The 21,572-nt window shown below is 38.7% G+C and overlaps 1 protein-coding gene across 1 annotated transcript in view; it reads left to right on the top strand.

The window, feature by feature from the left end:
* Window positions 1-20,791, top strand: part of Slc4a8 (solute carrier family 4 member 8) — a 53,153-nt gene extending 32,362 nt beyond the window's left edge. Inside the window, exons 14-24 of the mRNA XM_026398629.2 lie at window positions 1,353-1,458; window positions 2,065-2,226; window positions 4,539-4,652; window positions 7,818-7,979; window positions 9,029-9,280; window positions 12,257-12,325; window positions 13,416-13,589; window positions 15,326-15,463; window positions 17,405-17,496; window positions 19,113-19,208; window positions 20,644-20,791. Of these exons, the coding sequence (XP_026254414.2) occupies window positions 1,353-1,458; window positions 2,065-2,226; window positions 4,539-4,652; window positions 7,818-7,979; window positions 9,029-9,280; window positions 12,257-12,325; window positions 13,416-13,589; window positions 15,326-15,463; window positions 17,405-17,496; window positions 19,113-19,208; window positions 20,644-20,791 (1,513 nt within the window). The remainder of the gene's footprint in view (window positions 1-1,352; window positions 1,459-2,064; window positions 2,227-4,538; window positions 4,653-7,817; window positions 7,980-9,028; window positions 9,281-12,256; window positions 12,326-13,415; window positions 13,590-15,325; window positions 15,464-17,404; window positions 17,497-19,112; window positions 19,209-20,643) is intronic.
* The last annotated feature ends 781 nt before the right edge of the window (window positions 20,792-21,572 follow it).

Here is a 21,572-nt window from a genome sequence, read left to right as displayed (position 1 = left end):
TGTTGTATATTCCATGGATTTTGACAAATGTATAGATACTCTACCATCATATTATTATTATTATTTTTTGTATTACTGGGGATTGAACCCAGGGATTTATGCACTGAGCTATGTTCCCAATCCTTCCCCCCACCCCCGCCAATCCTTTTTATTTTTATTTTGAGACAAGGTATCACTAACTTATCCAGGTGAGGCTGGCCTCAAACTTGCAATCCTCCAGTCTTAGCCTCCCAAGTTGCTGGGATTACAGGTGTGCACCACCATACCCAGCTAATTTATTTATTTTTGAGACAGAGTCTTGCTATGTTTTCTAGGCTGGGGCCAAACACCTGGGCTTAAGTGATTCTTCTGCCTCAGGCTCCTGAGTAGCTGGGTCTACAGATGCATGGTACCAAATTCAGCTTATTTTTATTTTTAATTAACACATAGTAATTTGTATACATATTTATGGAATACAGTGTAACATTTCAATACATATGTATAATATGTAATTATCAAACTAGAGTAATTGGCATATCTATGGAATTTATTTTTTAACCTAAATGTAGAACTTTTATAGCTTTCCCCATTACTTTTTGTTTTGTTGGTTTCTTCCAATTATTTTGACCTGTTGGGATCTTTCTGAATTTTAGTTCTGTCATAGAAGGCATGTTTATTAAATTCACAGGTGAAACAAAGGTGGTGGGGACAGCTATGTCAATTGACCATACTGGGAACCAGTTCAGGCAAGAAGCATGCTGGGATTGGGAGGCAACATGGTGGAACAGGTATGGTATAGTTTGGTTTGGATGAAAGAAGGGGCCTAAGGAAGCTACTGGAGCTGCCAGGCCTGGCTTCAGCATAAGTATCCAGGAAATGGCCAAGGTAGAAGGATTATTAATGATAATGCAGTGTGAGGAAGAGCTTGCATCACAATTAAGGAATCTCTGGTTTTTAGAACAGGGGCAGGTATAGGAATAAAATTATCCAGACTTGGAGGAAATTGTTGAGAACTGAGTAGTGTATCAGAACCTCCTTGCCAAGTAGATTGAATTTCATAGCTAGAACCTAAGAGATAGAAGCAGGAAAGGAAACCATCAGGGCTTATTTATTCTGGGAAAATCATATGCCAAGTGCGGTAGTCAGCACAGTTTTATCCAAGACCCACCTGCTGATTTGAACCCATCTTTAATAATGGCCAGTGAAAACTTAGGGTTTGGTCCTTGGCCCAAACTAGACCCATCTCACAGATCTGAAGTAGGCAAAAGAGAAAGAAGATAGGCTTTGTAGAGCCTTTAATCCAGTCATGTCTAAAAATACTTAACTGACTCTCTTACTGCCTCCCTCAGGAATCTTTTTTCCTTTCCCCCCAGCTGTAGGTGTACTCTCCCAGAGAATCCAAACAATCACACCCTGCAGTACTGGAAGGACCGCAACATTGTGACAGCAGAAGTGCACTGGGATAACCTGACTGTCAGTGTAAGTCTGGGAGCTGCCTAACACCATGGCTACCAGGTTTAGGAGGGACTTCTCAGTGAAAGGCCAGTAGCCTTTTGGAGAATTCTAGCATTTAAGAAAGAAAGCTCTTAAAAAAAATAATTAATTAATTAAAAAACAAAAAATTGTTCTTACTTTTTTTCCCTTTCAAAAATTTTCTTGTAGATAAAAGTAGATCACCCTTCTCTTTTCTACCATATGCACCCTACCCTGTGATTCTACATCAAGGACATGTGGAGATGAAACCACATAGGGTAGGATCCAAGTTTTGTAGAGTTTGAAGGATAGTAGGATAGTAAGTTTGAAGGTCCTCTGTAATAAAAACAATTCAGATTGCTAAGGCCTTCCCAAAGCCTTGAAAGTACTGTTTGTTCAGGACATTTATAGCTTTATTCTTAAAATCTATATCTTAGTTATAACTGTAGTAGTGTCCCATTTGAAAAAGACCTGCAGGTGAGGGCCTCTCAATGGTATCATAAGGGCCTCTCAATGGTATCAAGTAGATATTGCTGGCAGCCTATTCTGATAGTCAGCATCTATTTATTTCCTTGTGCCTTACTTTTGTCACCAGACTGCTTGTTCTTCCAGGAATGCCAAGAAATGCATGGAGAGTTCATGGGATCTGCATGTGGCCATCATGGACCCTACACTCCTGATGTGCTCTTTTGGTCCTGTATTCTCTTCTTCACCACCTTCATCCTCTCAAGCACATTAAAGACATTTAAGACAAGCCGCTATTTCCCAACCAGAGTAGGTAGCATATTCATGCATTTCTTTTGTGTTAGGATTCTAATATAATAGAACCTGTTCTCAGCCTCCATACTTTCTGGAGTAGATTGTCAGTGGGGAAAGCTCCAGATGTCCCGATGATACTTCTAGTGTCTGGCAGCCTCTTTCATAGATCTTACTTTCATAGATCTGTAGAATTGGATGAGGATACTTAAAACCTTTTTTATTTAAAAGTGCTGGGTAAGTTTAAGGTGGTAGTAACGTTCTCTAAAAGCTATTAAGTCTCATTTCTAGAATGCTGTTAAGTGTCATTTCCAGAATTCTGGGAGACTTAGCATGTAGTAGTTGGAGCTGGCTTGTGATGATGGTAATTGGGGTGACTGTCTTGGCTACTTTAGTACTTAGATACTCTAACTATGAAATCCCCTCCCAGAAATGGCTTCTATTAATAACTTATGAAATCATCGCCCACATTGACTATAGCAGTCCGCATGCTCTTGTCTTGGTTTGCATGATGAAAGCCTCAACAGCTTTCTCTGACACAGATAGCATGTCAGGAGCAGTATTCCTGCAGGGCAGAATTAGAAGCTGAGTGTGGGCAGCTAAGTGGGCTATTTCTTTAAAAGGGAGCTAGACTCAGAAGGGAATGTTTTTTTTTCTGTGAGGTTTCAATCAGGTACATTCACAGAATAGAGATATGAATGGGTAGGGGGCACAGTTTATTAGATATTTATTATATACACATACATAACTAAAAAATATTCTTGGGCTTCATTGAACCTGCATAATAGTTAAGGGAGGCATATCTTAAATAAGTTCTGAGTCTTTGTTTCCTATGTGGAAAAATACATTAACCTAAGTGACTGTTGGATACTGACTATGCTCAGACCCAGCGGCGGGGCGGGGGTAGTGCAAACAAAGTTTAAAAGATACTGTCTGCCATCAGAGAGGAAGGGGAGCACATGAAACAAGCAGGTGCCATATGCTACAGTAGTAAGTGTTGCAAGAGCTGGTGGTAAGCCTGAGATGTAAGTGCCACAGAAGTTCAGAAGAGAGAAGGGACACTGAGCCCTACGATGGTCAAGCAGGGTTTCATAATTAGAAAGGGGTGATTGCTTCAGAGAATTAATATAACATTCAGGGAAGAACTAAGAAAACCATGAAGAGGGTTCTGGTTTAGTTACTAGTTAGTCAGGTTAAGTTACTAATGATGTTATGCATGGCTAAGAAATATTTTGTTCTGTCTCTGTTGGAATTGCAGATTAAGACAAACAACAGGTCACTGCATTTTATTAAAGTGACACTAAGCTATAAAGTGAGACAGTTCTTGGGGCAGGTCTTCAATTGGAGAGAATCCACAACAAATGGAAATAAATGTTGTTGAAAATAATAAAGCAGGGAAGGGTGGCTTCTGATGAATGAGGATCTCATGAAGAAGATAGTATTTGAGTTAGCCTAAAGGAGGTGAGGAAACTACCCAAGAGGTTACCTGTAGGTAACATTTTAGGTAGACTCTGAAGTTGGAGTGAGCTTGATATGTTTAAGAAGCAGCAAGGAGGCCTGTGTGGCTGAAGTAGAGTGGGTAAGCAGGAGAACATTAGGAGTTGGGACTGGAGAGCAGATGACACCAGTTGTATGGTCCTCAGAAACCAATGGGGCCTTTTGGGTTTTTAACTCAGACAAAGAACCATTTCAGAGTGTTGGCAGAGGAGTGATAATGATCCAATTTTTAAATTAGTACTCCAGCAGCTATATTTAAAGAAAATTGTGGAGGGCAAAGGCAGAAGCAAATGTGGAGATGGCTGCCATTAACCCAGCAAGAGCTGGTGTAATTTTGATCTGGGCAGGAGCAGTGGAGGTATGAGAAGTGATGATTTTGGATATGTTCTGAAGGTAAGGCCTATGAACTTGGAGATCGACTGGATGTAGGGTTTGAGGGAGAAGCACAGTTGACCCTGATGCTAAGGTTCTGGGCTAGCATAATGGATTGTGGCTGGTTTCAGAAAATTGTATTCCAAGTTTTTAGAACTAGAACCTGAACCTGGTCCTAAATACCCTAAAAAGAACTCTTCAGAGTTACATTAGAGTTTGTCAGAGACTTTTTCTCCTTCATCATATCCACACTTTGTCAGCATTAATTTGGGTAGTTTAGAGGAGTTTCATGATTGGGGGAAGGAAATGCTAATATATTCCTATGGTTTAAATATGCTTGTATTAGTTTAAATGTAAAATAAGGGAATTTTTTGGAGAATTTCTAAACCTTTTGCAAGAATAAATTATTTTCTACTATATTTAACCTGCAAAAACATTGTTCTAATCCTTTCTCATGTCAGGTACGCTCCATGGTGAGTGACTTTGCCGTTTTCCTCACAATCTTCACAATGGTGATTATTGATTTTTTGATTGGAGTCCCATCACCAAAGCTTCAAGTCCCCAGTGTGTTCAAGGTAAAAAAGTCTCAGGATGCATGGTGCCCTCATGTAGTTTCATAGAATCTGATCCCAAGTTGATTTCAAAGGCCTTTTCACATCACAATCATAAGAGGAGTCTTGTAGTCCTCTAAATCTGAACCTTGTTCCTCATCCCTGGCCATTCAGAAAAGCAAACTCTTTAGATCTGGTTGAGTTCAAGTTGGAAAAGCGAGAGAACAGAAAAAGTAAAGTTGTTTAAATTTAATGAATGAAAAGTATTATTTATTATCATAAATACTATTGTTAAGATTTAAAATAGTGCAATGTGCCCATTTACATATATATATATATATATATTTGGGAATACTGTGGAAATGTGGGTTCCTGGAAAAAGTCTGGTTACCACTACCTTTATTGAGCAGCAGCTGTTTAAGGACACTGGGAAGGATGAGTAAGGTAAAGGTCTTTGCCCCTCCCCTCAAGGATCTTGCAGGGTAGGAGGAGGATGGACATAAGAGGAACTTTGTCTGGACTCTAGAGCCCTAGGATATTTATAGGATAGTTCTTTAACACTATTTTATTGTTTGTTTGTATAACTCTATAATCTATAGTATTTTTCAAAAAGCCTACACAATAAATGAAACAAATGATCAATACAAAGTCTCCCAGGTTCGGGTTACTAAATAGACAAAGAAGATAAAAAAGCTAAGTTAAGTTTCATAGATCCCCATTGGGTAGAGAGGAGAAAGACTGAGCATGCTCAGTGACTTCAGAAGAGTAATAGAATGATGGGAGAGGATGTGAGGAGAAAATGGAAGGTAGACAGTCCCTGACAGACCCTGGTTTGGGCTTCCCTTTGTTTCTCTTCCTGAAAAAGACCTGGTTGAAAGTGTCTTTTTCCTTATTGTCAAAACATGTTTAATTTTATTAAATTTGCTGAACTTCTATCAGTTAGAAATTTGTTTATTATTATTTTTTTAGTTGTTGATGGACACAATATCTTCATTTTTATTTGTTTATTTTTATGTGGGGCTGAGGATCGAACCCAGGGCCCCATATATTTGAGGCAAGCACTCCACCATTGAGCTACAAACCCAGCCCTCAGTTAGAAATTTGTGGGTTAACAAACACCCTTTTCTTTTCTAAGCATAACATCTCTGAGAATCTGGCATTCTCATCTTTGTGTGAATGAGCACACTCAGCTTTCTCTCTAATACCTAGCTGAGGTCAGCCCTGCAGGAAGTATGGATTTTGTATAAAAATAGGTAATTTGGGAGCATTAAGCAGTCCTTGGAAAAATTCCCTGATGGTTAGGCTTAAAAGCATCAGAAGGTGCTGAATTTCTGGGACATCTGTGAAGAAAACCTCTTTGAAGTAGAAGAGAATTGAGAAAGGGAAATGGGAGAATGTCCAAGAAAATGTTGCTCATGGCAGGCAGGCTTCACCTTCAGGAAGCAGAGAGAAAGTTTTCTTTTATTCTTCCTTCTTCCCTTCCTTTGTAAACCACATGACCCCCAAGTCCCAAGACCAATATGAAGGCAGGTGCAAATGTCTCTTTCTACCCATGGGAGATTGGATACTCTGGGGATGCAGATGCTCAGATCCCTTCAGTGAAGTTGTGTAGTATTTGCCTATAACCTACATAATCCTCTATATACTTTTAGTCATCTGTAGGTTACTTGTAATACCTAATATAATGTAAATACTATGTAAGTGGTTGTTATACTGTAGTGTTTAGGGAATAATGACAATTTTAAAAGTCTGTATGTGTTAACATAAAAGTATTTTTTTCTGAATATCTTCAATCTGTGGTTGGTGGAATCTGAAGATGTAAAACCCACAGATAAGGAGAGCCAGCTATGCTATTACTAGGGGTTATAATGTCATTAAGGTTTTGATAGGTTTTTGTGTTGGTCTGAAAACTTAATTCCAGTTAGAACACTATTACTAAGGAAACAGGTTCTGTAAGCTTTTAGAATCTAATTCATAATTTGGAACTTGCTAATGTTATTGAAGTTTTTTTAATCCAAGAGTCACAACTAATGTTTCAGATAGAACAGTCTTTGTTTATTGAGTTTGGGTCAATTCTGAGACAATTTGAATCCCTGGCCTTTTATCCTCTAGCACCACTTGCCAAAAAGGTGAACTTGTCTTCCCCAGAGTACCCTAGGGGTGGGGGTTGAGGACCTAGGAAAGTTTAGGTATGTCATGAACACCTCAATAAAATTTGTGAACAGTTGTCTTATAGGGGCATTGGAGAGGGTCCTAGGTCAAAAAGTTGCCAAGTTTAGCAGTCTTATGTAAGGGACCAGCGAAACGTTGGAGGAAGAGACCACAAGAGACTGTCTTATGCAACAGCAGAAAGGTGGGTTTATTTGGAGACCAGCATGCTAGGGCTCTCTCTATAGCAAAGAGAGATAGAGCCCTGAGAACAGCTTGAGCAGAGCTTATATACTTTTCTTGGAGAGGGCAGGGAGGGAAGTTCATTGATGGGTCAGGGCGAGCGGGCAGTTTGCCTGCAGCCGAGTGAGGGAGTGCATCCTGCAGTTTGGCAGTTGGGGACAGCACATTCTGGGAACAAGATTAGCAAACAGTTCACAGTTGGGGACAACACATCCTGGGAACAAGATTTCAACAGTGTTTTGTTAAGCATATAGAAAAACAGAGTGACAAGTACCTATTTTATTAACCTTTCACTTAAGCCTTGTGTCAAATCTCTGGTGCCTAAGCCCCCATTCCTCTGCTGATGGGAGAAGGACATTGGAACTTCCAATCTAAACTGAAGAGATTCATGTAACTGACTATATTTTGCTTTTATTTATGTTATAGACACACATTATATGGCTTCTGAGGAAAAGCAGTGATGAAGATAGTCTAAGATATTTATATTTGTCTTTGAGAGTCATTTTTTTTCTCCAACAACAGATTTAGCTGTTAACTATATTTTACTTGTGCTGATGTTGAGATAAAGTTGCTTTTTCTATACACTGGAGCTTAGGGAGTAAATAGGAGGAAGAATAGGACTAGTGAATATTCCACAGGAAGCTGATAATGGAGGACTATTTCAAAGGGGATTTGGAGAAAGGTTATGGATTTCCAAGGAAATGTGGAACTGTGGTTCAGTTTGATCTCTTGTGCTGTAATGACAATAGTTAACTTAATAGTTAACTTAAAAAATAATGTCTTGTTTTTTCCCCTTAGCCTACAAGGGATGATAGAGGATGGTTTATCAGTCCCATTGGCCCTAATCCCTGGTGGACTGTGATAGCTGCAATTATCCCAGCTCTTCTCTGCACTATCTTGATATTCATGGATCAGCAGATCACAGCTGTCATCATTAACAGGAAGGAACATAAGCTCAAGGTAACAAGAAATTTTGACCTAGAAGACTTCTTTGGTGGCTTGCTACGTTTTTTATTTTAGGGTAAGCCCTTCCATACCAGGAACTGAATAACCTGGATAAAAGTCACAGAAAGGGCCTATAAGGAGTATTCATTCTCTACTTGTTAGTTGGAGATGAGACTAAAGTGAAACGTTGTGGTATAATGTGAAAGAAACTTGGATTCCATTTCTCTTCTCTCAAACCTGTGGGTTTGTGGGAGGCAGAGTTCCTGGTGGTCCCTATTCAACTATTTGTTTTGAGTTGGCTACCATTCAGCTTGTCTTCCTCAGGTTCAGGCTGGATCTTAGACCGCAATGTCCTAGAGGCAGTTATTCTCTCATTGCTGTCTGTTACTAGGGTTTCCAGATTAAACCTGAGCCCAAGGTTTACCAGGTACTAGGATCAGTTCTAGTACATGTATTAGTGGGATGTTTCATACCTTCCATCTCTATGCTTTCCTTACTCAGAACAGGCAACATCCAAATCTGGTGAGAATCTGGAAGTGTGTTGTAGGAATTAACAATTATCTCCAACTTCTATAGTGTCTACTAGAATGGTCAAGATGCAGCTTGGTCTCTAGTTACTTTTCCAGAGAAGGATAGATTTTTTAATGTGTGGGACTCAGAGGAAGCTGAGGTTACTTAGATAAAGAATGGATATTGAGGGGCTGGGGATGTGGCTCAAGCGGTAGCGCGATCACCTGGCATGCGTGCGGCCCGGGTTCGATCCTCAGCACCACATACCAACAAAGATGTTGTGTCCGCCGATATAATTAAAAAATCAATAAATAAATATTAAAAATTCCAAAAAAAAAAAAAAAGAATGGATATTGACATATAGGATAGGCTAATATTTCCCTTCTCTGTTCCCTCCTAACTAGGAAGATTGTAAAACTCCTCTAGGGTCCTTGGATTCCTTCCTCCTTACCCATATACCCCTTCCTGCCTTAGGCATGAGACTCTTAGCTCACTGTTATATGCCCCACTATAGCCAGCTCACTGATGGTAATAAATATTCTGTTTCTCCACAGAAAGGCTGCGGCTACCACCTGGATCTGCTGATGGTGGCCATAATGCTGGGTGTCTGCTCCATCATGGGCCTACCCTGGTTTGTGGCTGCAACTGTCCTGTCCATCACACATGTGAACAGCCTCAAGCTGGAATCTGAGTGCTCTGCTCCGGGAGAACAGCCCAAGTTCTTGGGCATCCGAGAGCAGAGAGTGACAGGCCTTATGATCTTTGTGCTGATGGGCTGCTCCGTCTTCATGACCACTGTATTAAAGGTAATCATTTACTCACTTGTTAGGCATATACATAGTGCCTTTGTGCCAGGAATCCTGCTAGGTTCTGGGAATACAGTGGCACACCAAACAGATACACATACAAACTACTGCTGCCCCGGAAAAGCTTATTCTACCTGAGTAAGATAATGTATAATTAAGAAAATAAACATGATAATTATAGAATTTAATAAGTGATATAAGGAAATATAGAGAGTTCTTTGATGCTATAGGGAATTAAAGGGTTCTCTGTTAGTTAGGATAGTCAAAGACAGCCTCTCTGAGAAGGTAATTAAAAAAAAAACTTTATTTTATTTATTTATTATTTTTATGTGGTGCTGAGGCTTGAACCCAGTGCCTCACACTTGCTAATCAAGCACTCTACCACTGAGCTACAACTCCAACCCCTGAGAAGATAATATTTAAAAATAAAATGGAGCTAGCCTTGCCATGGGTGGTGGAAGATAGCATGGAGGGAGGGGAGAAAAGCAGTCAAGTTAGGTCCTGAGAAAGAAAAGAGTAATTTGTGTTGTGGAAAATATCAGGGTCATGTGGCTTAAGGGTACTGAGTTATAGCAAGAGCTCAGTGGGATGAGATGGAAGAGTAGACAGAGCCAGATCACAGAGGGCCTTGTACATACTAGTAAAGATTACCTTTGAGGGCTTTTAACGGGAGATAGACATGACTCAGCTAATATTTTTAAAAGATCATTCTGGCTGATGTCTAGAAGACAAGTTTTTAGGGTAGGGGAAGAAGAGAAGCAGAGAGACAAGTGAGAATAATACAGGTGAGGGAAGAAATTGATTTTTGATAAGAAAGTTGGTAGTAGGGATAAGAAAAAAGGCAAGGCTCTGCACATCTTAGATGCAGATCCAAAGGTCTTGCTGATTAACTGGTTATGGAATGGGGTGAGGAAAATGGGAAAATCAAAGATAACTATTAGGTTTTTGACTTAGCCATCTAGTGGAAAGATGACATTTATTATGATGGAGAAGATAGCATTTTGATTTTGTGAGGAGTGAGGCTATGATCAGCACTTGAGTAAGAAATCAGGAATTATCTAAGTGAAGAGAGTAGAGGAAGGTTTTGGGTCAGTGATACAAACTTGGGAGCCAGTAGCGCCTGGGTGGCATTGAACCAAAGAGGTAGATGAGCTCACTTGGGAGATGGGTGGATATAAAAGAGAAGAGAGGTTAGACAGAAGAGCAGAGTTTAGAGGATGGGCTGAGAAAGAGATAGCACAGTCTCAGAAGGAGCTGCCAGAGACGTAGGAAGGAAAACAGGAAGGTGTGATGTCAGGAGCCAAGCTGGGAAAGTATTTCAAGGAAGGATTGGTTAGAAGCTGTCTGGAAAGATGAAGACTACACCAAAGCCATTGGATTTAACAATATGGTGACTTAACATGACTAGACAAGAGCAGATTCAGTAGATTAGTTTCTTCTGCTTTTACATAATTTAGAAGTAGAAGCAAAAGCAGAAGCTGACTATGGTAAAAGTCTTTTTGTTCTAAAATGGAATGATTTAGTTAAATCATAGGCCTCACATCTCAACCCTGTCTGGCTCTTCCTTTTCCCTGAGGATAGATAGATGGGGACACACACACACACACACACACACACACACACACACACACACACACACACCTCTTCTACAGAATTAATGATTTTTAAATCTTCTGTAATCAAAATCATCTCCTCAGAGATTTGATGTATTTTAACATGGACTTTAAAAAAAATTTTTCTTTTACTGGCCAGAAACTTGTGGGCAAAAGTTGGGGGAGGTATCTTACCAGAGAGCAAACTTCGTGGAATGATAAGGCAGAAGCCTAATTGCAAGTGTCTGAAGAGTGAATAAGAGATGAAGGAAGTAGAGTATGGATGCAGACAACTCTTTCAAGAGATTGTTTGTGAAGTGGGACAGAAAACAGCAGCTGGCTAAAAGAGGGTGTTTTTATAAAGGTGAAAGATGAGAAAAAACTTTATAGTAGTGGGGCGGGTTATAAGCACTGCATCTGGGAAAGTGGAATGAAAGAAAAAGCTATCTAGCTATGTTGCCAAGGTCCCAACCATCTGGAGCACTTTCCTGATTCTATTCTCCCTCTTTTTGATTTTTAACCACCCAGCCTACCCTGCAAATGCCCTTCAAGGGTGAGAATTGAGAGAATGATGAAGTATTTTGAAACCATCTTCGTGTCCCTTTCCTTTCCACTCAACGTCACTACCTGCTTTTTCTCATACTCCTTATCCGTCTACTCTGTCAATAGCGCTCTTTTCACTTCCTCTCCTGATCTAGGTGCCATTATTAGGGACTCCAAAATTACTGTTTCCTCAAGAATATAACCACAAAGCCTTAGTGGTAGATATCACCAGAAAAATTCTTTTAGGATCCTATCAAATAGCTCTACAAACAAGGTCATCGCTGAATTGGGTTGTCTACAAAAGGGGAACGATGTAAAACCCAATGTGGATTTTCTAATACCAAAGAATTACATTTGAGATTGTTCTTTGGAATGTTTTTGGAATGCTCCCAAAATAATAACAAATTTAGTCTTCAGGGGTGAAAGTTTTCTTACCTTGATTCTATAAGTCCCATTCTCTTGTCCCAGAGTTTCTCAGAAGATTATCTAGGTTGATAGATATGATGTGATGGGAAATTCATATTCAAGTACCATGTGGATATTCAAGAACAAAATAAAAACATTAATATGTTCCCCCAAATCATTCTTTCTGATAAGATATCTCCCCATTCATGCCCTCAAATCTCTGTTCAGTAAAAGATAAACTTTTTTAGTCTATGTCAGAGTACACCAAATGCTTTTGCTTCTACTTCTAAATTACGTAAACACAACAGAAACTAACACAATGTTTATGAAGGCATTTTGTGATTTTGTTTTGTTCTTGGAGATTTAAAAGTTACATATCCTTGAACATGCTATGATACCAAACTTAATTCTGGCCTTTCTGCCCTTTTGTCTGCAGTTTATTCCAATGCCTGTACTCTATGGAGTTTTTCTCTACATGGGAGTTTCTTCACTACAAGGAATTCAGGTATTGTATAGTTCAGCCAGGCCAGTGTCCTCTCACTGAGTTCACCTGTCCTCACCAGGAAGGGGCAGCTCCCAAAGGGAAGCATAATTCTTGAGAAATTGTTTCCTAGTTTTTCTGGTTGAGCTGTTTCAGAAATTTGTTCAGATGTACAGTCATATAGGCACAAAAGTACACAGACTTCCTGGTTTAATATCATGGTTCCAGTCATTCATTCACTGATTATTCAAAATTTAGCACATATTAAACACAAGGTACTTTGCCAAATGCTGGTAAACCAAGATCTGAAATGTTGATCAAGAACCAGACTGGTTTCCACACCTGTACAGCTTGAAATTTAGTATTAGGTTAAGAAGAAAGATCAACTTTGAGAAGTAATAGGAGTTGCCCCAGCTAAGCAAATGTACTTTCTGTTATACTGTATCTTCTCCCATCTATCAGCTCATTCCTCCAAGACTTTCAAACAGAGACAATTGAGAGCCATCATCAATAACTTGATGTAATAACTCAACTTTTTCTCTGGGTGGCCAATTCTTCTTGTATGGAATGTCTTGTGGTCATTCTTACATACTGAGTTCTAATGTGACTTTGGGCAGGTTGCTTAATCTCTGGGTCTCTGTTTTCCTTTTTTATACTGTAAGAATGATCATATTTTCTATATCCAGAATGTTAATGAGGTTTCATTTTAAATAATCAACAAATAGCTCCTAACTTCACAAAGAACAAGTAAGAGATTTGGTTTAATAGTAAGCCAAAAGATGCAATTCACTTATTTTCCACTTTCCCTGAGAAATAACTCTCTTAGGAGCCTCAGTGTGGGATAGGAGAAAAAAGTTTGAGCCTAGAATTAGAAAAGACAGAGTCAAAACTCAACTGACATTTCCCAGTTTTGACCATATTTCCTGTTCTCTTGAGGTTTAAGTTTCCCTTTCTGTAAAAGTATCTGTAATATAAAATTCTGCATTTTAACTGTCCCGTGGAGATGGTGTTACTTAGTTTTCAGAGCAGGAGATGTAAGAGACATGAATGGGTTTAACATGGCTTCTGACCCAGCGAAGCCTCCTGAAAATAAATGCCAGTTCCCTCCTTTTAGTTCTTTGATCGTCTGAAGCTCTTTGGGATGCCCGCAAAGCACCAGCCAGATTTTATTTACCTGCGTCATGTGCCACTGCGCAAAGTGCACCTCTTCACCCTCATCCAGCTGACCTGCCTTGTCCTGCTCTGGGTCATCAAGGCATCACCAGCTGCCATTGTTTTCCCAATGATGGTGAGGTTTTCTGGAATATATATTATTACTGTTATTGTTAAAGTTGTGGTAAAGTACCTATAACATAAAATTCTGCATTTTAACTCTTTCTAAGTATGCAGTTCAGTTGCATTAAGTACATTTACATTGTTATATCACCATGCATCTCCAGAACTTTTTTCGTCTTGTAAAACTGAAACTCCACACCCATTCAATCCTGCCTCCCATTATCTCCTTCCTACCAACCCCTGGGAAAACACAATTCTACTTTCTGTCTTTATGAATTTTATTATTCTAGGTATTTCATGTAAGTGGACTCATATAGTATTTTTTCTTTTGTGACTGGCCTATTTCACTTAATATCTTCAGGGTTAATCCATGTTATAGCATGTGTCACAATTTCCTTTCTTTCTAAGGTTGGATAATATTCTATTGTATACCTAAATCACCTAAATCACATTTTGTTTTTCTATTCATTTGTCAGTGGGCACCTTGGTTGCTTCCACCTTTTGAATATTGCTATTGTGAATAATGTTGCTGCAAACTTGGGTATACAAATATCTGTTTGTGTAACTGCTTTCAGTTTTGGGGGGGGGATACAGCTAGGAATGGAATTGCTGAACCATATGGTAATTCCATTTTTAATTTTTTTTATCTAAACTTCTAGATCAATATCCTCCTGGTTTCTTTCTTTTTTCAGTTTTGTCAGAATACATGTAGAGCTCTGCATTTGTGTATTATGTTCAGGGATTAAGTGTTTAGTTAAAAACATATCAAATTCCTGAGAACATCTGGAAGGAATCCTATCAATTTTAAATTTATTTAAAATTTAGTCATTAAAATTAGAAATATGGGGCTGGGGTTGGAGCTCAGTGGCACAGTGCTAGCCTAGTATATGTGAGGCACTGGGTTTGATCCTCAGCACCACATAAAAATGAAATAAAGTTATTGTGTGTTCACCTACAACTAAAAAATAAATATTTTAAAAAATAAATAAATAAAATTAGAAGTATGATAGAATTTAATGAGCCAAATTTGCCTCATTCCTCATCCAACCAAGAGATATAATTGATGAAAATCTAAGGGACCCAGGTACGTCCTTATGGGTTATGTGGCCTTCTTGAAAAGAAAGTGGAGCAGTAGTTGAGATACCCTGGACTTGCTTCTGTTGGAGAGATTAGCTGCCAGATTCTAGCCAAGACACTTCCTCTTTCTGGGTTCCTCACCTATAAAGTGAACATCAGCCTAGGCCAAAGGGCAGAGATAAAAACCCTACAGATGTACAATGCAGGCATAGAGCAAGGATTTTGGATAGAAATGTTCAAAGGATCAGAGGGAATAAAGATGGTCTTCCAAGGTCCCATCATCCCTGATGAGGCAGGCTTATTCTGAGTGCAGCTGGCCTACTTTGACCCAGCCCTACAGTGGTTCTCCACTCCCATGCTGCCCTGTAGCCCTTCCTGATGACTGCAAACTAGGGGAAGGCAGTTGTCAGGGCCATCTGCAGATGATAGGTTTGTTTTTTCAGTGAGGAAATTAAATTAGTTTCTCTGTAATTTGTGGGGTTGTTGTAGTGATGGTTAAAATATTCCAGTACCTGGTACAAAGAACACATTCAAAATATGGCAACTATTGTGATTATTAAAAATTGGATTTTTCTTGAAATGTTCTTCTAATTGGCTATGAAAATGAGACTTTACTTTTCATTCCAGGAAGAAAATTGGCCCCTTTAACTCACTTCCTTTATTTTTCTTCAGGTTTTGGCCTTGGTCTTTGTCAGGAAAGTCATGGATCTCTGCTTCTCTAAGCGAGAGCTGAGCTGGTTAGATGATCTCATGCCTGAAAGCAAAAAGAAGAAGTTGGATGATGCCAAAAAGAAGGCCAAGGAGGAAGAGGTCACAGTCCTTGTACCAGCTTTGGGGCCTCAAGTTACAGAACATAGGAAAGGGCACATGAAAAGTCACCATGTCTAGAATCCCAGGGGTTATATTTAGGAGCTGGGAAGATTACCCCATAATGTTCTCAGCTGAGAGTGGATTCAGGATTCATGTTCTTGTCTGCCCTTCATTTTTGGATTTAATAATCAGTAGTTTTTCCCTTTGTTTTCTAGAGTCTACCCACCAGGCTACCATCTAGAATATGAACATAGAATCTGTTATTATCAGATCTGATGGCTCATGTTCTTCCCAAAGACCTAATTAACAAGCATATTTTCAGAGAGTATTTGTTATGTACCCCATTGCTGACAGTATTGTGGTTGGCACAATGCAAGGATAACTTGCATAGGACTTTGTGTCCTTCATTTCCCTTAGCATTTAGCATCTTGTCTTCTATACAGTGGAACTTCAATAATTGGCTTACACTTGCAAAGAAAGGATGTACATACAGCAAAATGAAAATACCAGACCAAGAGATGAATGCACTTGGAAGCGATTCCAAATACAGTTAGGGCCCCAGATAGTATTCTTTAAATACAATTTCAACATGCATTTTTTCTAATATCTTGAATTTTTAAGACCTTGTATAATTAAATAAGCTTTAGAAATTTTAAAAACAAAAGCAATGGAAGAAAACTTTAAATGGAATATTGACAGAATTTACTACCTTAAATGTGAAGCTTTCAGGTCCAAAATTCTATAAACAAAATTTTTAAATAATGTTAAGACATTTGTCAAAATCCTTTCTATTCAAATAATTATCTCTAATAAAAAAATAATAGAATGAAAATGAGCGGTGGACATAGATAATTTACAAAAGAAGAATACAAATGACTAATTACTTCATGACTGAGTTCATTCTCACAAATAAGCAAAGAAATGGAAATTTCAAATACATTTTTTACTTAACAAAGATTTTGAAAAAAAAAGTGTTGGTAACACTATTATTAAAATGGGTTTCTCCTACAATAAAAGTAGTAGTAGTATAAATTGGATATATCTCTTTTAGAGGGCAGCTTAAAGTAGAGTCTTAAAAATGTATGAGCCCAAACCAAGCACAGTGATATGTACCTGTAGTCCCAGCACTTCCCTGAGTTGGGAAGATTGCTTCAGCCCAGGGCCCAGGAATTTGAGACCAGCCTATTTGAGACCCTATATCCAAAAAAAAGTGAAAAAGTATATGCTTTTTAGCCCAGTAAATCCTAATTTTAGAATTTATCCTTAAGGATATGTAAGCAATGTCGACAAAAGATTTTAATTATGACTACAAGAAAGAAAATTTAGAGTCTAGCCTAAGGCTAGCCTCAAACTTGGGAACCTCCTACCTTAGCCCCCCATAGCTGGGATTACAGGCAGGTGTCACTGCACCTGGCTAAATTAAAGAAAACACTTTATTATGGGAGATTTTAAACATTAGAAAGAAAAGTCAATATTCATATTTTCCCAATTACCTTATTATTTTTAACAATGTTTATTTGAATCAGGATCTAAAGAAGATTGCTATATTTCTTAAATTTTTTTAGGGGTTTCCTTTCCAATTTTTTCTTTTTATTGACAAACTGGGTCAGTATAAGCTTTCCCATGATGCAGATTTTGCCAAATGTCTTCTTTGGTGTCTTTTAACATCATCTTATATCCATGGTGTTTACAGTCAAATTGGTCATTGAATCTAGAAGCTTACTCAGATTCAGATATTTTGTTTTTTCCCAATACTATTCCATATGTAGTAATATCAGATTGTCTCTTTTTGCAGTGACTCAAACCTATAAAAGACCTAATTATATTTTTATAATGAATGTGAGAGAAAAATAAAAATTATGATAGTAAAAGAATGAGTGGTGAAAAAATTCATGATCTTACTTTGTTGAAGATATAATAATATCTCTTTTTTTCCCCCAGGAGGCTGAGAAAATGTTAGAAATTGGGGGAGACAAGTTCCCTCTTGAAAGCAGGAAGTTACTAAGTAGTCCTGCAAAGAACAACAGTTTCAGGTAAAGCTCCCCAAACACAAAGGAGTTTACTATTTGGGATATTCTGTAAACATTCTGACTTTGTAGTAGGGTGTTATCAAAATGTAGCTGCTGGTATATAGAGCTAAACATCCAGTCTCCCAGGTTCATCCTATGAAAATACCTTTTCCTTTTCTTTGTGGACTGAATGCATACTCTGTGCCCAGCACTGTACTAGGTGAAGAGGCGGGCAGTGTCCCTAGTGCCTTCCTCCATAACACAACTGTGCAGGAAGGTTTCCTTATATGTTCTCTGTTAGTCTTTACAACCATTCTCTGAGAAGGTCTCATTTATCTACTTCTGTACTTGTGAGAAAACTGAGGATTATAGGAGTTTAGGTAATTTGCCCAAAGTTACAGTGCTACTGAGTAGAAAGATCAATATTCAAACCTGGTCTGTCTATTCCTCAAATCAGTACTCCTTATGCTTTTCTTTGTTACCTTCCAAAGATGAATAGGATGTTTTTTTTTTTTTTTTTTTTTTTTATTTCTAGAGAGTTCTCAGTCTGGTGTGCATGACTTTCCTACACTTAGGCCTGCCTTTGGGTTGGAATAGTCCATTCCAACCTGGCTCATGGCATCTATAGTTCAGGGACCCAGGGGGAACAAGCTTAAAAAATGCCTTAGTTATGCCACTGATTTTATTCCTTTCTCTACCAAACCTATTGGTCTCCACAAATTACAAGAAGCTAAATTGGTCCATGTGTGGTTTTGCTCCCGTCATCTTGTTTCTGTTTTGAAAGAGGCACACACAGCGTGAAGGAGCTTAGAGGTCGAGAGGGACAGAGAAGAAAGAAAGAAAGAAAGAAAGAAAGAAAGGGCATCTGGGGCATCTGGATCTGGGGAAATTGACTGCTGAATCATTGGGTTCATTGTGGTTTACACTGTGAGGTAAATTAGGAAAGTCTTTGGTTCCTAATAAACTTTCTATAAGTTATTATAGAAGAAGCCGTAGACTTTGAATTCTCTGTTTCTTCTCAAGTGGGATGCTCTCTTCACTCTTGGCATTTTAAGAGACATCCTGGTGTATAGAAGACTTTAGAGTACTCTTGGGCTCCAGAGGACCAAAGACTGGGTTTAGAGTCTTGATTCCACTTATTGTCATAAGTGGACAAGCACTTAGCCCTATGATCTTTGGTCTCTGCACCTTCAAATGAGAATGTTATTAATCTCTGTTGCTATGATAGTTAATATGGTGAGAAAGTTCTTTGTTAACTATCAGTGGACAAGATTTAGCCATGTAAATAAGAAAATGAATGAAGAGTGCCTGGAACCCAGCAAGCAAATAGTAGTTCCTGATTCTGTGCTCTTGGCATCATAACATGGTCAGCATTTCCAGTGAGGTCTTTCAGAGGACTAGCCATCACTTGGGACAAAAGCTCAGCCTGCAGAATCATCTCATAGGCAGCCTACCTTTTTCTGTTCTGACCTCAATGGCTGCAGGAGGAATGACCAGACTCCGTCTGCATTCCCAGGGCTACTGAGAACTGTTAGCCAGTCTTCCAGTCTTTTCACTTCTAGTGGAGTGGCGATCATTAAAAAGTAAGATATGTTTTTATCCATATGTTTGACATTCACTGTACCAAGCGTTGATTTCAGATGTGACCCCTCTGAGATTAATATATCTGATGAAATGCCTAAAACCACGGTCTGGAAAGCTCTCAGTATGAATTCTGGAACCACAAAGGAAAAAAGGTAAAGAGATCTATAATTAAGGTTTTTATTTATTTTTGGCTTTTGGAAATGGTAATAATGCTAAAGGTAAAATATATATAGTTGTAAGACTGAATTTGTCTAATAAATAGCATGTCTAGGACTGCTGCTAACTCTACGAGAATAGATTTAAGCATAAGAAAAAATTAAGTAAAAATGGTTTCTAAATATTTGAAGGGAGGCTGTTTTGAGCTGTCCGTTTATATAGGTCCAGTCAGGATTAAATTATTTAAGATGTAAATTTGCTTTATCTGTTTTGTAACTTAATCCTCTTCTTAGTTCTCATTTCAAATTCTAAAGGATATCTCTCCTGTTACCTAACCACACAAACTGGAAAATTGCTACACATCTATATTAATACTGTTAATACAAACAAATAGTATTTATAACAGACTTGAACCTATTTAACTTGTTCCATAATGAGAATTATTGCCATGAACAGATTTTGAAATGTTAAATTATAACTGTTTTCTTATTTTGCATACTTTAGTATGTTCTGTATATCATTTGCTAATACCATAGCTCAGTTTTAATCAGGTTAATGAAGAAAATGAAAGGACTTAAGACATCTTTGCCTACATTGAGGTAGGCTGCACATCCAAATTGCTTAAATAATTTAGTCCAAACACCATTTAAGTTTATATAGATAACTGAAGGGCAAAATCTAAGTCCTTATTAAAGATACCTTTTCTAGTTTAAAAAAAAAAAGCCTAGGAAACCTGGTCCTGCTCTTAACCCTGCTGTACAATTTGGCCCACCCCTCTTTCTGGTACTCAGTTTACTTAGGAGGAAAATGGACATAATGATAAGTTTGCTCTGAGGAGAAACTGAAGTGCTTTGAAAAGTCACAGCCACCAGTGGGTGGTAGTGGTGGGTTTTTTCATCTTCTAATGGGTTAAAATAAATCTGTGCTGAATGTGAGTGAAATATAGAATCTTATTTCCTTCAGAGGAAAATCCAGGCAGCTGTCGAACTGTATAACGCACACAGTTATTTTTAGTTGAGAACTAGTCTACTTGTAAATGAACTTAAAATATAGCCAGATCCAAATTGTGGTGACATCTTCAAAGTATTGTGTTAAAAGCAGGAATGAATCATGTGTTCCCTTTTTGTCTCATTGTAACACTTTTATTCAGTCTCTTCAACTAAGAGTCTTTGCTGGGATAGAAGATTTGGGCCATGAGGTGCCTCAGGGAAGTTCTGGTTACAGAGAAAATGGTGAGTCCCTCAGAGAAGAAGCAAGACCAAGTCTGGCCCTATCCTTGGTCATCTCAAAGCCATGCTGAAGCATTCAGTTATTCTTGGTGTGCATTGGAGGCCATCCAGCCATCCCCATACCAGCAGCCAGTCACCAGATGTGAACGTGGAAGCAGAAGGCCACCTCCTGTTGGTAGTCCTCTTTCTTCTTTCTCTTCAGAACTGCCACCATTAAAGACCCAGCTTCTCATTTTTCAGACATTTTCTCTGAAACTCTCTGCTGGCCTGCTGAGCCACGTGGATCCATTCTGCCATTGAGGAGTCGTGCATTGAGGTCCCTCTTCCTAAAGGATGAGGTGGGGGAGTAGCAGGAGAACAGAGAGAAAGGGGAAACTTCCTTAGTCATGTTGGTATCTGCAGGCTCCTAGGAAGCCCTGGGCCTTAGTTTGATTGCATACCCTGGGTGGGGGGGATGCTGGTCAGATCCAGTCAAGAGGTCTGCTACTAGGACAGTCAGCGCCCTAGATATTGGCAGTACTCACCACTTCAGTCAGGAAGACATTTCTGTCCTGGGGGGGATCAACTCAGTGAGACCCTTGGAAGATACAAAAGCCAAGGGGGATATTAGAGTTGCTTAGCTTATTTAGGTAAAGGTTTAGTGGAAAATAAGTAATGACAAGTAAGAATGAGAATCTTCTCTTGGTTTTCATTGAGGATAGAGTAAGAGAATGAGTTGAATTGCTACGAAAGAAATTAGTGTAGATGCCAGGAAGGACTTCCAATTCTGAAGATTGGTCAGTGTCTCCCTTCTAGATATCTAGGAAAGATTTGATAACAGTTGTTTGTGAGTAGAAAAGGAGGTATGATGTTTTTATTGGCCATTTTGTGATACTATTTGACATCTCTTGAGGATACATTCTGATTCCATCCTGGAGAGATCCAAGTGCTTTTGTACTGTCTTCTTAGCTGCCTTAGTAGTGAACCATCATCAGCTCAATGGACCAAATTCACCTTCAGCCACGTGGTTATTTCATCCATGGATATCTTTCAGTTGACAAAACGTTATGACTCTCAGACATAAAAAGCTACACTGGGAAATGAACTGTAAGTGAAGTTAGTTTTAGAATGTAGTTTAAACTACTTTTGCAT

This window comes from Urocitellus parryii, chromosome 5, assembly GCF_045843805.1.
Source record: "Urocitellus parryii isolate mUroPar1 chromosome 5, mUroPar1.hap1, whole genome shotgun sequence".
Lineage (NCBI taxonomy): Eukaryota > Metazoa > Chordata > Mammalia > Rodentia > Sciuridae > Urocitellus > Urocitellus parryii.
The sequence above is the reverse complement of the archived record's forward strand: the minus strand, read 5'-3'. Positions and strand labels throughout refer to the sequence as shown.